General features: G+C 38.4%; 1 protein-coding gene across 12 annotated transcripts in view; it reads left to right on the top strand.

The window, feature by feature from the left end:
- MAST2 (microtubule associated serine/threonine kinase 2) overlaps positions 1–15,840 on the top strand; it is a 192,289-nt gene that overhangs the window by 128,562 nt on the left and 47,887 nt on the right. For 5 of the 12 annotated variants that reach the window (XM_064665340.1, XM_064665351.1, XM_064665350.1 and 2 more), the window contains 5 exons: positions 2,253–2,328; positions 4,807–4,827; positions 7,129–7,207; positions 12,559–12,713; positions 13,894–13,959. In XM_064665340.1, the coding sequence (XP_064521410.1) occupies positions 2,253–2,328; positions 4,807–4,827; positions 7,129–7,207; positions 12,559–12,713; positions 13,894–13,959 (397 nt within the window). The remainder of the gene's footprint in view (positions 1–2,252; positions 2,329–4,806; positions 4,828–7,128; positions 7,208–12,558; positions 12,714–13,893; positions 13,960–15,840) is intronic. The other 7 variants (XM_064665344.1, XM_064665352.1, XM_064665348.1 and 4 more) reach the window with 5 other exon arrangements.

Genomic DNA, 15,840 nt, shown 5'->3' with positions numbered 1-15,840 from the left:
TTGACACAGTAGGGTTCATCATTAGTAAAGCTTGAAAAATGGGAAGGCAAAGGCCAAGGTTCCCACCAAAGCTGACAGCCTTCCTTGCTTCATTAGATCACCTTCCTAACCATGGAAAGGCCTCACTCCTGCTGCATTTCCCTGGGATCTAAAATGCTCCTTCAGCCTTCTGCTAGCAAGTAATTGGTGACCCTCACCCTATACCCATGTGCTGCCACCAGGACGTGTGTGTTCGTGCACAACTCAGTTGTTCACTTGGTGGCTGTTGTGGCATCTTCTTAAATCCTTCTTGTAAGCTTGCAGTGCCACCTAGACTGTGACTGCCATACCTCTCTGTCTTCTCTTGGTTCAAAGGCAGCATGATGCTTCTGGGTTTTATTTCCAGCGTGACCATAAGAATTAAAATGAGTACAAGCTTAATAAATGAAGCACCAAAAATTTAGTTCTGATTCCTGATCACTCTCTCCCCTGTTCTCTTGTGATATACTGGGAATGGGTTAAACAGTATCCAGTTTTGGATGGAGACTTGCATTGTGTTATATTACACTGTGAACTCATTGTTAATCTTAACCAACAATACAGAAGAAAACCAAGCCAAAAGAAAACAAACCTGTTGCTCAAACCCTTTGTTTTTAATTTAGTTTGCTCTTGATGAAGGAGATTGTGGAGTGGTCTGGCATTCACTTACCTCTCCAGTTCTCTCATCACCCCATGACACATGTTAGATCAGCCTGGGGCTGCTTTAATCTCAACCAGCTGCTGCTTTTCCCCTCGTAGACTCGTAGACCAGATGGAGTTTGCTGGCCTGTGCTGTACTGTGGCCATCCTCACACCCCAGAAGGTATCAGCCTGTTCCCCCTCTCCCCGTCCCTCCCTCCCAGCTGTGGGTGCCAGGCGTGCACACCTTGCTCACAGGAGGTTGTGCAGAGATGCTGCTGCAGACTTTGGGGGACCATTTGTATTGCTGAAGTGTGAGGGAATGTTACCTTCAACTGAGCACTGTGCTTGTGTTCTGCTTCTCTCAGTGTAGCAGTTATGTGGATAACTGATTGAAATTAAGGTGATTTAATTAAAAGCTGCAGTATGTTGCTGGATGGGCCCGTAACCTCATAAACAGTGCTGGTCTGAGGGTCACTTGGTACTTCTCTTGAAGCAGAGACAAGTCCTTTGCAGATGACTCATAATTGGGTTGACTTTTCTACATAACTTTTACAATAAAACCATTTTATATGGGATCTAAATTTAAAAACATTTATGAGTTATGTACCTTGCAGTGCACTGCTTGTCCGGAATTTATTCCGTTTTCCTGGACTTATTTTAATGTTATCTTATTGTCTGTGCACAAAGAAATTGCTGTTGACATATGTTTACTATGTATAGTTGCTCTTTTGTCGTATATTAATGATCAGAGAGAGCAAACCACTGAAGAATATGCCTGATAGAAAGTACACTCACTGACCTGAAGCATCTAATTCATCCATAACTTTCAAAGGTTCCAGCAGTTAGTTTGTAAATGATCCTGGATTTCAGAAGGGCTTTCTGCAAAATGGTTGCTTTTTACTTTGAAATAAAATACATTGCAATAAACCTCTTACCACCCATACGCTTACACGTCATATGCCAAAACCCAGAGAAAAAAACTTGTTCCAAGAGAAGATTAAATGTTATTATTTTCCTTACTGTATAATTTCACAGTTACTTTCATTTCATGGTGGAAGTACTATTTCAGAAAAGTGGTAGTTAGGGTGAATACTGGTAGATTTTAGCCCAGTCATCTTACATGTGTATAGTCCTTTTATTATCATGTGCTGTTCTTTTGGTATATCTTTTTTTTTCCCCCTCAGTCAATTTTACATTCAGCTTTGATGTACATTGTGAAGAAATGTTTTCTTACTGTTTATTATTCCTGAAACTGTCATCAGTGTAATTTCTAACTCAGATTTTCCCCTGACAAGTGTTAGGAAGAGCTTGTATATAGAAATTATTACAAAATATTAAAAGACTATGTTATCTATGGATGGTACATTACTCACCTGAAAATAGGAAATAAAACATACACCTTAAATTATTTTAAAAGGAGGAAAATACCCAGAGCATTTCTTTAGCAAACTAATGCTCAAATGCTCAAAGGTTCAAAGCTCCATATTTCCAGCTACTTGTGACTAGAAAGTCTTTCTACACAGTGAAAACTCATGCTGTTGCAAATGTGAATGGAATGGTTTTGGACTGTTTATTTTGGCTTTCTCAAACAGGTAGCAGCCCTTTGGACAGTCCCAGGAACTTCTCTCCAAATGCACCTGCTCATTTTTCCTTTGTTCCTGCCCGAAGGTAAGGCAGGATCTATTCTCTTTGGACTGGCAAGCACATAGTTTATACACTTTTATTTAGAAATGGCCTATAGGTTAGAAGATATTTTTCATTGAGTTTTACTTTCTCTGATGTAAAAATTTGTGTTTTATTTTGTTTTATATTTTATTCTTTATGGACTACATCTTGGCAGCACCCGGAATGTGCTTCTCAGAGCTAGAAGAAGATAAAATCAAATTAAGTAGTTAATGCTGCCTAGGGAGAAGGCAACATTCTCCCAGAAGAATGACATGTGGGGCATGTGATATGACAAATAATTTAGTCACAGTGATGTTAAAACCAGTCATGATTGGGATAATTGTAACTTAGTTGCAGTCCTAGATGTTGCTCTCACTAGGATGTGTTCAGAGTGTGCTGATCTTCTTTGCTACGTCTGCACAAAGTTGTAAACATACCTAAAATTAGGCACCAACCACTCTGTGTGCCTTCATTCCCTGCCTTCTGGCTGGTGCTGACTCTTGAGTTTTCTCTAATGTCTTGGGCATTGGTGTCAAGAGAACATTATTGCTCTAATGAAGGAAATAGCTGATAATTGAAATTGCAAGTCCACGAGAGCCTCTAGAAGAGCAGCACCGAAGACCTGAATGTGAAGCCATCATCTGTCCTGCAGTGAATGCTGGACAGGTGCTGGCCACGCTGTGTATCAAACTGGTGGAAAGAAATCTGATACTCTGGTGATGAATTTTGTGTGAGGAGTAGGACAGAAAGAATAGAGACAGCTGGGAAAAGCAGGCAAAGGGTGATTTGACTGTTGTATCCCAGCAGGTAGGCAGAAATGGATAATGATACAGAAAGTTAAATTTTGTGAGAAATAAAGAACCAGGAAAATAGAGAAACCCCAAGAAAGGTTTGTGCATAGCAGGTGGATGATTAGACTCAAGTGTGGAGGAGATGTTTTGGATTTGTTGTACCCTGCCTTGGCTGGAAAAAAAGTTAGTCTGTGTTAAAATGATCTGAGGATGGGAAACGTGTGATCATCCTTAGAGGAAGTTAAGTTTTCTGAGAATGACAGATTTAGCTTGAGGACTAGTTAGAAAAAAGGATAGGTCTCAAAACTTCAAAGGAGAATAAAGGGTTAGGATTTGATGGAATAAGGTTCACCCTTAATCTGAATGGCAGGAAAATCCTGGAGCATTTCTCCAGTGAGGTGATTCGCTGGAAGACCCGGTGTCCTTGGATACTGTTTGAAATAGACTTTGGTCTTCATGTCTCATGTCAGAAACAACTTTTTAATAGCATGTGAAATGTAAGAAACTGGATATGTATTTTCCTGTTGCCTCAGAGAGAAAAATTAGTGTTTTCCCTGCTGGTAAAACAATTCAGTGGACTCACAGAATCCACCTTTGTTTTTAAAGAGGTATCTAAGCCTGATCTGGGAGTATTCAATCAGCTCTGTTGAAGTCCACTGAATTTTTACCAGTTTTCACAGTATCTGGACTTCTGGACTCTGGTACACAGGAGAAAAGTTGCAGCAGAAACCATTATCAAAACTTAACATAATGTTTCAACATTATCTTTCAACTTGACGCTTCAGGATTACGGTTTCTAAAGGTTCAGACAGCAAATAAATGTTTTAATAATAAAACTCTAAAGAGTTCCCTTTCATACTTTCCCATTTTTTAAATCTAACTTTTAAAGAAATGGATGAATAAAGGTTAAGCCTGTCCTATTGAGTACAGTGGTACATTTTACAGTATACATGTTCCTCTCTATACTTTTTTCTGCCAGTGAAAAGAACACTTAAGCACAGCTTGTTTTAGCAACTTGTTTCTATTTTCTACTTGCATTACACCCTGAATAGCTATGCCAGCAGTAACAACAGATATAGATTAGATTATCACATAGGGGTATCAGAATAAGTTCTATATGATGGTATTAAGTAATTGCAAGTGTGCTGCCAGACAAATGGATATTTTACAGTACCCTTTTCATTGACATTCAGTGGGTCTTTAGAGATGGCCCTTACCTGATTTCCTGTCACTGCAATCACAGAAATTGTGTGTTGCTGATTTTCTGCCTGTTATTTGTGGTGTAATTTTTCTCATTTATTGTTCTGTTTGGACATCATTTGTGATTTCCGTTCTTTCATTGAAGCCCTGTGATGAGTTCTTTCTTGAGACAGAGTAGGAAACGTGTTTGAAAAGCATGTCTTATTGTAAAACCACTACAATATACTGCTAGATTGTCCTTGGTCTGACTTGTGCTTAATCATAAATCCCTCGTTAGACACCCTTTCAATGATTGTGTCATAGCCACAAAGTTGGCATGTTCAGGAATCCTCCTGTTGGAATAAGTAAATGTATGGTTAACTGTGCTCATATTCACTAAAACTGATCTTGGAGGAATACCACTAACAGGAGATGGAGGTTTTTTTCAGAAATCATGTGCATCTTCTACTTCTCCCTCTCTCATAATTATTGTACAATTTTTTCCATACAGCCATGGACACAGAGCAGACAGGTAATGTGTATCCTCTTGCTGCTGTTTGTGTGTGTGTATGAACTGTGCTTCTGTGTGGCTGAGCCCGTGTCCCTAACAAGTTCCTGCTGTAACAACCCCATTTAGGCATTTAGCTTCTGTTCTTTGGTAGTTGAAACAGGAGATCTTTGCATTTTGTCTCAAAGTGATAAACAGGTAGTGGTCTGGAGAAGATGCGTTGTATTTCTAACATTTTATTGTTTGAAATTGATCTACTGTTCATTAAATAGCATTTAGCTGCCATAAAAATACTTCCTTAATTAACTAATTAAAATGTCATTTTAGAGGCAAAGTTTGTTGTTTGCATGTCTTTGTTGTGCTGGCAAGGTGTCTATAATAAACAAATATAAAACCTAAAGGTTTCTTTCCAATTGTCTTTTCCTGAAGCAATACTGCATGTTATCTCCCTAAAATATGTTTATTAACAGAACACTGAGATAACTTTGAAATGTTTTGCATAAATTAAGGAGGAATTTTCTTTTAAAGTTTTTTTCCTTTCCTTTGATTTGGAAGATTTCTAGTCTTGTCCCACTTCTTTCTGCTAGAGTAGAGCTGACATGTGTGTCCTGACTGCTTAGCACATTGCTTGCCTCGATTGCATCAGCAGAAAATAGCCCAAGCATGAAGGGGTGTCCTGTAATTTTCTAACTGATAAATATATATTTTTTATTTAACTTTGTCAAAATGAAGATTGTGAAGTTATTTCAGTGCACAATTTAGGTAATTCAGTAAGGAAGTAATTAGGCTTTCCTTTTGCAAAAAGTGAGTGACTTGTGCATTCCTGTGAGCAGACTGCCTTGCTTTGGGACTCAGAGTCCAAACTGAGGTTGAATCATTAACCTGAAGGTTTCCCCAGTACTCCTGTGTGTTACAAGAAGCTGAATGAAGATCACTGAAGTTTGATGTTCAGTCACTTACCACAGAAAGCAACAACTTTGTAGTTCTGATGATTGTTGTTTTTTGGGGGTTAGGAAAGGAATTCCATTTCTCTTGGAATAATGTTGAGCTTGTTCTTTTACATTGAATTGTCTTCCCAAAGAAAATATCACCTGTGGCTAGATGGGGTTTAGCTATAACATATATGTGCAATAAAAATCTACATTACAGCCTTTTTTATTTTTTTTTTTTAATGCATGAAGCGTAAGTCTTTTTTAAAACTCTTGACATAATATTTTTTCAGTGATGTGGAACAGTGAATTTATTTTCCTCTCATTCTAAGATAGATGGCAAAGAGTGCTTTGCATCTGAAAATAAAAGGAGCTAGACCTGGAAAAATTGCAAACAGGAGTTTATGTCTGGTGGGCACTGAACTTTTTTCTGGAGATGAGGCTTCACAATTGTGGAGAGTGGGATGAGAAATATTACTGTGAAGATAACAGTTGAGGGTTTTACAAGCACTGTTTCAGACCTATACCAAACATCCTATTTTATAATGCACTTGCATAAATGCACTGTATTTGTTTGTACCAGAAAGCCCCATATCTTTCCACAGTAGGCTTGGGGTTTGGGTGGAGAAGATTTCAGGGAGGGCAATACTGATTCTTCTGAAAGCAGTCATGTAGTTCCTCAATTTTGACATTGGTAAAACAAGACCTTTTCTGAAATATCTCCACCATGTTTTGGCTATTTCCCCCAGTAGTCAGGTTTCTTTGACTACAGTAGGGGAATAGCCACTAATATTACATTAACTGGAGGAGAAAGAGAGACCCTAAGTGAGAGTTCTCTGATTCTTATCTTAGTATTTTGAGTGGACCCCACATCTCTGTTTGTATCTGCTGTTGTGGTTTTAATTCCCCAGCTGTGCCAGGTGATGCTTTCTGACTAGGTAGACAAATTAATCTGCTTTCAGTTGATTCTTGATGTAATGTGATTTTTTTTTTTTGTTCTCAATTTTAATGTTCATCTGGAAGACGAGAAAATGCATAACTAATTATCTTAAGCATGACTCTTTTTTCAAAGAAGTTTGCAGGGAGCTGTTTTCATTTATCTGTTTTAAGAACTCCAGTTTTTGTACAAGTGGTAACACATACAAAGCATCTACTTAATGCAGGAGTCTGATGCCCATTTGCTTTATGTTTTCCGAGGTCACCTAATTTTACTTTTAAAACTTTGGCTGCTTTTTCACAAATGTCGTTGTAATTAGGATACCCGATTCATCTGAATAGCTTGAGACTTTCATAAAAATGTGAGGTTAAGAGATTTGGGGGAGAAAATTGCTTTTTTCTCCTAAGAATTAGCCACAATACGTCCCTCACCGTGATTCCCCTCACATCTTTTCCCCAGGACGGATGGACGCCGCTGGTCCTTGGCCTCCCTTCCTTCGTCTGGCTATGGAACAAACACTCCCAGTTCAACAGTTTCAGTAAGTGACACAGACTTTTCCAAGCAATTCAGTTTGTACAAACACACCCTAACAAATCAGCTTCCGAGTCTCTACTAAAATATCTGATCTTTCTTCATTGTTTTGCTAACATTATTTAATATACTAATTGTTTTTAAATTTTTTTGAATTATTGGTTCTGCTGCTTTTTTCCTCCATTTCCCAGCTCCTATCATCTTGCACTTTGCCTTTAGCATTGGTGAAATCCCAGTGCAGCACTTGGCTTGACTGATCAGTTGAGAGACACACTGTCTCTGAAGTGGCAGGACTCAGACATAGTGCATAATTACCTTCCAGCTCTCAGCTTTTTATAACTGGGAAATGAAATTCTTGTCTGCTTTCAAGTTCTGAGTACAAAAACCTCTGCTATCAGGCTAGCAGAAAGAAAAACTGATAATCCACATCTGTTACTCAACTCCAGTAATTTCAACCTCCTAATAAAGCTTTTCAGTTCTTACACCCTTCATTAGGAAGGCTGGCTGCAATTTGCTTGGGTTCAGTCAGTAGTGCCACTAAGACAACAGCACTGTGTTAACCCTTGTAACTCTCACATGCTTCCTAAAATGAACCTTACTCTTTAAGTGAAGTAAGTTTTGTGGTTATCCATGTAACAACCTTGCAAAGCCAAGCACAGAAAAAGTAGAAGTGTCAAGGCTGCCTGTACAGACTTAATGTAACTTGCTTTTGTGTGTGTGTTATGGTGAGTGCTTTCAACTGTGTGGTAATATCACTGCCTCTTTCCATAGTAATTCTACTGATAATTTAGTTTTGTGTGAATAATTTAGAGCACGTTCCTAATAATTATAATTCCATACCACCATTAATTAGGACTCAGAACTCCACATTATGCAAATCTTACACTGTATCATTGTTTTCCGTGTGGGCTGTTAAGCTCATCCATAAACTTTCTAGTGTCTCTCAAACACAAATATATCACACAGTTCCTTAGGAGGTGAGTGTTAAATTCAGTCTGTATAGCAAGAGAAGGAATTGGGGTCAAAAATTTTCTTTTAGCCTAAATTGATATGACTAAAATTTGATTTTGCGATGTTCATCTGATCTCTATAGCCTCATTGCCTCAGACACATTCCTTCAGACTCTAGCTTGCATAATTTCCACAATTTATTATCTTTTGAACTTCAAGACAGTTGGTTTTTTTGTTGAATTTGGGTGGGTTTTTTATGGTCTCCTTAGAAGGCAGGTGACTTGATTTCAGTCTCTTGTTAAAGTCTGTGTATGTGTACAGATATGTGGGCAGGAGCACAGAAAACGTAGAAAAAGTCATTATCAGCATGATAAAAAGGTGTCCCTGGTTTCACTGCCAAACATTATTATATATTCAAGCACCTGAGAGCAGTTGTTAAAAAGGAGCTCTGCTCTGGCCTTTATAGTCTTAGGTTAAATCTTTATGGGCATAAGCCAGGCCTAAGTCCTCTTCTGGGAGGAAACTATGAGAGTGTGGAGCAAGTACAGTCACTTCTGTATGGATGGCATCCAAATAGTTTGATCAATGGTAGTCACTGTGACAGCTTCCAAGATGCCTGTGAAGATGACACCTTTGGAGGCCAAACTTCCTGCAGTGTGGAAGTTCTTACCTGCAGGTGTGATCAGTAGTTTTTCAAGAGTTTATATTTGGCCAGGCTTTGGGTAGATGTCCAAAGAGAGAGCAAGAGTGGCAAGAACAACAAGAAAAATCTGTTGAAATTATCAGTTCTTGCTTTGAAATAGGGACTTTAAGGCTACTTTTAGAAAGTTCTCAACTTGCTGGCATGTGAAAGAAAGCATATTTGTCTCTTGTCATGTTCCCAGAAACAGCTAAATCATTTTGATTCATGTTTTCCTATAAAAAAAACCCAAAAAAAACCCACACAAAAAAAATCTGAGATAGACATGTCCCATAGAAAGCATCAGTTCAAACTGTGTAATTTTCCAAAGCATTATAAGTAACAGAAAACAGGATGGTGCAATGAGAATCATGAAGTGATAGTTGTAGGTAGACCTGAATTCACCTTCCTGCAGAAAATAGATTAAAACATGTAATTCCAAGACTTTTTTTTTCCTAAATGGCTAAGTCTCTCATCTCTTGTCCTTTTGCTGGCTCTGTGTTACAATCTTAGTAAGACATTGAAATGGGCTGTTTTAGTAAGTAGTGATCCAATTGTTGGAGCTGTTAAACTTGATATTACATTTCTAAGCCAATCCTACTTAGGACTGGTCTATGACAATACTATTATCGTCGTATTTCACAGATTAGAATTAATTTGAATTGATCTCAGTAACACCTCTGAAGTTGATAAGTGGTGTTACTCCTGCATTGACTTTAAAACTGAAGTAAGAAGCAGTCCAGGGCCTTGTCAGAAGGGCACGGTGATATAATGCTGCAGATACAAATATAACAGATTTTTGGGCTTCCACTTTGTGTGGTCAGTCCTCAAGATTGTTTCTTTTTCAAGCAAGATAGAAGGAGGACAATAGACTTTCCTTCTGCTGGTCTGAGTTTCTGTGTGAGAGCAAGAGCTGACCTGCACCTCTGTGGTCATAGATCAGCTGCTCTGTCAACCTGCTGAACAAACCAAGGCCTTTATGTAGTTTAAGGTCAGTAAAAACCTGTAGATTCTGTTTAATTCTTTGCTTCCAAATGAGTCATGACACTACAAAAAAAAAAACCCCAAACAAACCACATTTATCCTTTCCATAGAAATGAGGAAGACCAGATAAATATTATCAGACCAACTCTAGAAAAGCTGAAGAAGACCTTCTTTCAAACTCGATGAACACAAAATAATCAGTTAGATGGGCCAATATACAATTATTTTTAAGCAACTAATCTACTATTCATTTTCTAGATGCAGAGTTAGTTTATAACCTACTGTAGTATTCACTTGATTTTTTTTTTTAACTGGAGAAGGCTAAGCTAATTCTCCATCTGTAATTAAGACACCAGGGGGGTGTTTGTGTTAGTCTGCTGCAAATGTTGAATACTGTGATGTGATTACTTAAAAATCAATACTTCAGGAGTGTTTCACTTCGCTTTCATGGTTTTTCATTAAAATGTTATACCCCTTAACACTGCTAGAGAAGCCCTTGGCAAGAAAAGTCCATGGTCTTTATCTTCAGGACTTTCATTAATTATTCTTTGGAATTACAAACTTTGTGATCTGATTGCTTTTAAGGAGAGGAAGTGGAGGGAGAATTTTTTTTGAGTCATCCATGGGTTTACTAGCACTGCTTCCCCAGTGATTTTGCTGTTGGGAAACGAAGTTTTTAATGATTTTTCTAGACTATAAGTTTTGACTTTTTTTTTCCTTCTAATTTTTGTAACTTTCCTTCTAATTCTTGTAACTAGCCTTCCTTTATTTGTTTTAAATAAGACATGTATTTGTAATGCCAGAACTTGGGTACCTGCTAATGCAGGTTTGTAAGACAGTATCTTTGGTAATTCCTGCTTTGTTGCAGTATCCATGTTATTCGTCATGAATGGGATGTCAGCTGCCACGTACCTTTTCTGTGAGGCTTTTTCATAGGCAGGTACTTCTTCCTGCTCCTTGTGTGGTGTGAGACACACAGAAGGGCATCAAAGAAATCTCTGAAAATCAAAACAGAGCTTGAGTAATTCTATACTGTAGAGAATGTTCTTTATAATTGGCATAAGCAGCATGAGCAGCAGAATGACTGGACAAGGGGGCAAATACCCAAACTCTCCATCTTGGGCTTCAGTGTGGATTATCAGTGTAAACTGATCCACCATCTGGGTAATCATCACTGTGTGGACACTGAGCTGGAGGTGACTTCTCAACATGATCCCTGCACAGCATTGGAAGTGGTGGTTTCCAGTTTCAGGCACACTTGGGGAGTTCATGCACATCCCAAGGCTTTCAGGGGAGTTCTTTTCTGTAAATACCTTTGTGCAGTGTAGAGAGGGTGGATCTGGGCTCTTGAGCCAGTTATATTTTTATTAAAGGATAGAACCTTTATGTTTGTAAGTTCTCATATCACCCCATTTTTCTGTTGCTTACAGTATTTACAGTAGTTGAACTGGTTTTTGAACTGATACTTTCTATGTGACTTGTTTATCTCAGATTTGTTGGTTGACTGGGTGTTTTTCCTCAGAAAATGTCAATCAAAAGGATCTAGCTATATGACAAGAGATATATAGGCTTTTTTTCCCATGTTAGTGAGCTTAAGCTTCAGTCATACATGTTATATCATATATAATTCTCTCCTAACAATACTTCTGGTACTAGAATGCAGTGCTTCCAGTTTGAGTGAGGATCATTTTAACAAAAGTACAAGTTTTTCTACTGGAACAGTGTATATAATGAATTTTATCAGATAATAATGAGCCTTGGAACTTAGATTAGGGTGATATTTTTAATAAGGCCCACTGGTGTTACTCAGTGCTACTCTGGTTATTCAACCCTTTTTTCTTTTTCCCTTTGTTTTTAAAGAGAATTTTTAATTTGTCCTTACATAATATATTTTCTTACTTCTGTAAAATGGAGAGGGGCATTGAAAAATCACACACAAACCCCCACATTTCTTAGTTGATTTACAGCTTTTTCCCCTGGAATGTCCAACATTTGATGTTATTAGCATTTCCCACAAATATTTGTTTTAATCTCAGGTTTTATGAGGTTCAAGGATTAGAACAGTTTCATGTCTATCATTATCTCAGGACATGTGTCATATAAATGCATCAACTTATTTACAGATGAATAAGCTGTTTAGCTCTGTAATAAGAAACTCTGTTAATCTCAAAACAAAGTTGGTGACTTTCATTTTATTATTGTCTCCTTGGTTAGAGAAGAAGCCTGATGGGTAAAGGAAAGGAGAAATAAAATCCTGACCATTTACAGCAGCAATTTCCAATGAGAGCCAATAGTCAGCAAAAAAAGTCTACACAGCTCCATAGCATTCTGCATGCCAGTGGAAACTCCTGAGCTAAGAGAGCATGAGGGAAAAGGAAAGAAAGTTGCTCACCACTCCAGGAACCTCCTTGTCCTCTCCAGAGTAGTGCTGGTACTCACGTGCCTCCCTTTCCGTCTCCTGATAATAAATTATCTGCGTGATCAGATGGAATCCTTCCAGAATTGGATGCAGTGGTTTCCCAAGTCCTCTCGCAAAGTTTTCCTGATCTCACCAGCTCTGTCATAGTATGTAAGGGTTGGCTTAGCCTAAAGAGAACAATAAAAAGAGGCACCTGGTCTGATAAATAGCTTTCTTTTCTGCTGGAGTGTGCAGTGTCTGGCAGAGTCCGTTCCTCTTCCATTCATTAGCTGACCCCTATGCATGCGTTTAGTGCATTTCTTTTCTGTATTTTTTTCTGTACTCAGTCATCATGCTCATCTCAGGAGAAGCTGCACCAGCTGCCCTTTCAGCCCACGGCAGATGAACTTCATTTCCTGACAAAGCATTTCAGTACTGAGAGCATCACTGATGAGGAAGGGCGCCATTCTCCAGCCCTCAGGCCTCGATCTCGCAGTCTCAGGTGAGCTTTGGGTCATTTCTCGAATTTTTAAGATGTTGAACACATGTACTGCATTTCTATATCTGCCTTCAAATCTACTGCATTCCTGTATGTGCCTTCAAATCTAAGAACAGTCATTTGTAGTTGATTTGTTACACATTTTTGAAACTATTTTGATCAATATTTAGCTCACCTCACCCAATCAGACTTTTTTTTTTTTTTTTTTTAACATTTGATACTGAGGTTTTGGATTGCAAAATGGTTGGTATAGTCTGCTTTAGTGTCAGACTAAATCTATAGAATGTAGATTTCCTGTAGTGAAGTTTCTTCTCAGAATTTTGCTACAGTGACATAAGGATGTGGTTATAGCCACTGTTAATAACTTTTCTGGCAGCGTTTCTGAAGGAGTATGAAAACCAGAGTAGATAAAGTGAAAAGCTTAAATGAAATTGCACCCCAGAGCTATTTTGTCATAGCACTGAAAATGTTTCTCCTGCATTAGTAGTTGAATAATTTTTACTGTTGCTTCAGACAACTGGTTATTCAAAGATAGCTATCCAGGGGTTATTTCCTTGTGCCATTGATTTTGCCATACATAAAACCAGAAGCAACTGGAATTTCATCTTTCATGGAATTACAGAATGGATGAGGTTGGAAAGGACCTCTGGTGGTCATCCTGTCCAAACCCTTGCTCAAGCAGACTGCCCAAGACCATGTCTATATGGCTCTTGAATATCTCCAAGGACAGAAATTCCACAAAGTCTATGAACAGTCTTTCTTGCAGGTCTCTAACAATTATATGGAATAAATCTGCAAACACTTTGTATCATGGCAATAACTTCAAGTTTTGCTATGCCTTTAGTGATGGACCAAGTGAATGAAAGTCTAGGGATGTATACTCTAGACTTCTTGTGAAAGAAAAAGGGTTTATACAAGCAGGGTTCAAGGAGGTGAAGTCTCTGTTTTGCTTCTCTTCTGAGGGTGTCAGAGGTGGATATCACCCTTAAATTCATTGATAATATTCAAAAACTCTGCCAGCTGGAAATGCTGAATCAGTGTGCCCAGCTCAGGACCTAGTTGGGGGTTTGTAGAAGAAAGAAGTGAAACAGGCCAGGATAATAAAAAAATCCATGGTGAGTATTGTGTCATGGCAGAGCTGACCTTTGATTATTTGTAATTATTTGTATGTTCTAAACTTCAGTGCAGGCTGCATGGTAATTGCATATGGATCAACTAAGTGTAGTTACACAGTAATCTACAGGAGCAGGTAAGTACTGTGGGTAGTAGCACACTTAACCTGTGACCTCTGCAAATTACCATGTAGTAAAAGAATAGCTGTATGATTTGTACTAAGTCTCTTTGAACAATAGTCCTACTTCAGTCCTCTTGCTGTCACTCTTAACACTGACTACAGCTGAGTAGTGTAGCTGTAGTGGTACTAATTCTCTTATAGATAAGACAGCTACTGTAGGTAGACAACAGGTGGCTAAAGCCGTTGTTACCCTTTCTAACTCAGGTGTATTTCTGTTGCAGAAGACACTTTTGCTAATGTCAGAATGATTTCACACAACAGTGTGAAAAGCCCAATTTTATTTTCTTCCTTGTTAGTGTGGGTTATCAGCTTGCTTAGAATTTTAAAGCCAATTTAAAGCAGAGTTATCGTGTAGTAGGTTTAGAATTTGTGATGAGATTAATTCAGCGTGTCATACAACTGATTAATCTTCTTCCTCTCTTGAATACTTTCTCTAGCTCTCTCTGGTTTTTAGTGTGGTAATGGCCAGTGCTATTGGTATTCCAAAGCTTTGAATGAAGTAATTTAATTTTTTAAACTTTTTGTGCTTCATTTGTTTTTCATTTTGCTTATTGCTAGTACTGTGATGCCGAGTGACTCTAGAGCACCCTTGCCACTACCAAGCATTCATGCTGACCCCTTGCACCTCCAAGGGAAATTGATATGTCAGTCCAACCATTCTGAGCAACGTTTGCAGGAGCAAATACCCTCTTTGCCAGAGGGTAGCCTGTCCTTGTAAACAAACAAGTACTGAAATAAGTGCAGACCAGACCTTATTCACTGCAGAGAGCTTGCTTGTTTATTTGCCCACACCTTAGAATTAGCTCACTTGGTGAGAGGCTATTTTCACTTACTTAAAAAATAAAAGCTGAGCAGTTAATGTGTTGAAAATTTAGCAGGAATTTCCTAAAAATGTGTATTTTCATAAGCATTCATTACTCTTGTTTGATCAGCTTTAATGAAAAGCAGTTGAACAAAATATATCAGATGTTTTCCTTAATTGACAGCCATGGCTTTCTAATTTAGAAGATGGTCTGATTGTTAACAGGTTTTCATTTTTCATCCTATGTGACTGCAGCCTTACATCTCTTTTTGTGCGAGAGGAACTGGCATTTTGAGATGTCACTGTCAAGTGCTGGGACTTTTTTGTCTCTGTAACTCAAGAATTTTTAGAAGTGTCAGATGATCCTTTTATGCTCCTAGATATAGAGTGCTGCCTAGATGTAGCTTTTGGAAAAATACCCTTCTTCAGCTAGAAATTTACCATTTTCTTGTACCTAGCTGCAAATGTTCTGTTTGTACAGAACACTTCTAATGATCAAACTGGATGAAAAAAATAACACTGCACACAGTCGTGGAGAGTAGTGTTGGCTACACTGCACTGACAGGTTGGTAGCAGTTTGTTTGAGGTGTTCTGCCAGTGTGGCTTGAGGATACTCATCTTTTAACTAATCACACCTTATTTGAAATGCCCTGAATTTCAGCACTGAAGAAATGGCATTGATTCTTTCCCATCTGCTTTCCCATGCTGGGGGAAGGAGGGATCCTGAGATCAACACTGGGATGCAAAAGTGTGATGTGCTTATAGAGTTGCTTGCAAAGTCCAGGAGTCTGTTCTCTCATCTGTCTCAGAAAGATCCAGCACTCACATGCTAAGTGAAAGAACATGTTTCCATGTGACCCACCTGTTTTGGTGCTTACAGTGTGTCTTCAGTGGAAGAGAATATTTCTTTATTACCTGCAGAAGTAATTCCTAAATATCTCTCAACTGTTCTCTTTTTCTTGTGAGGCAACCTTCAAATCCTTCGGGTTATTGACCAACAGAGAGATCCCCAGGCTACATTCACTTGTTTTGAA

Source organism: Pseudopipra pipra, chromosome 9 (assembly GCF_036250125.1).
Source record: "Pseudopipra pipra isolate bDixPip1 chromosome 9, bDixPip1.hap1, whole genome shotgun sequence".
Taxonomy (NCBI): Eukaryota; Metazoa; Chordata; class Aves; order Passeriformes; family Pipridae; genus Pseudopipra; species Pseudopipra pipra.
The sequence above is the reverse complement of the archived record's forward strand: the minus strand, read 5'-3'. Positions and strand labels throughout refer to the sequence as shown.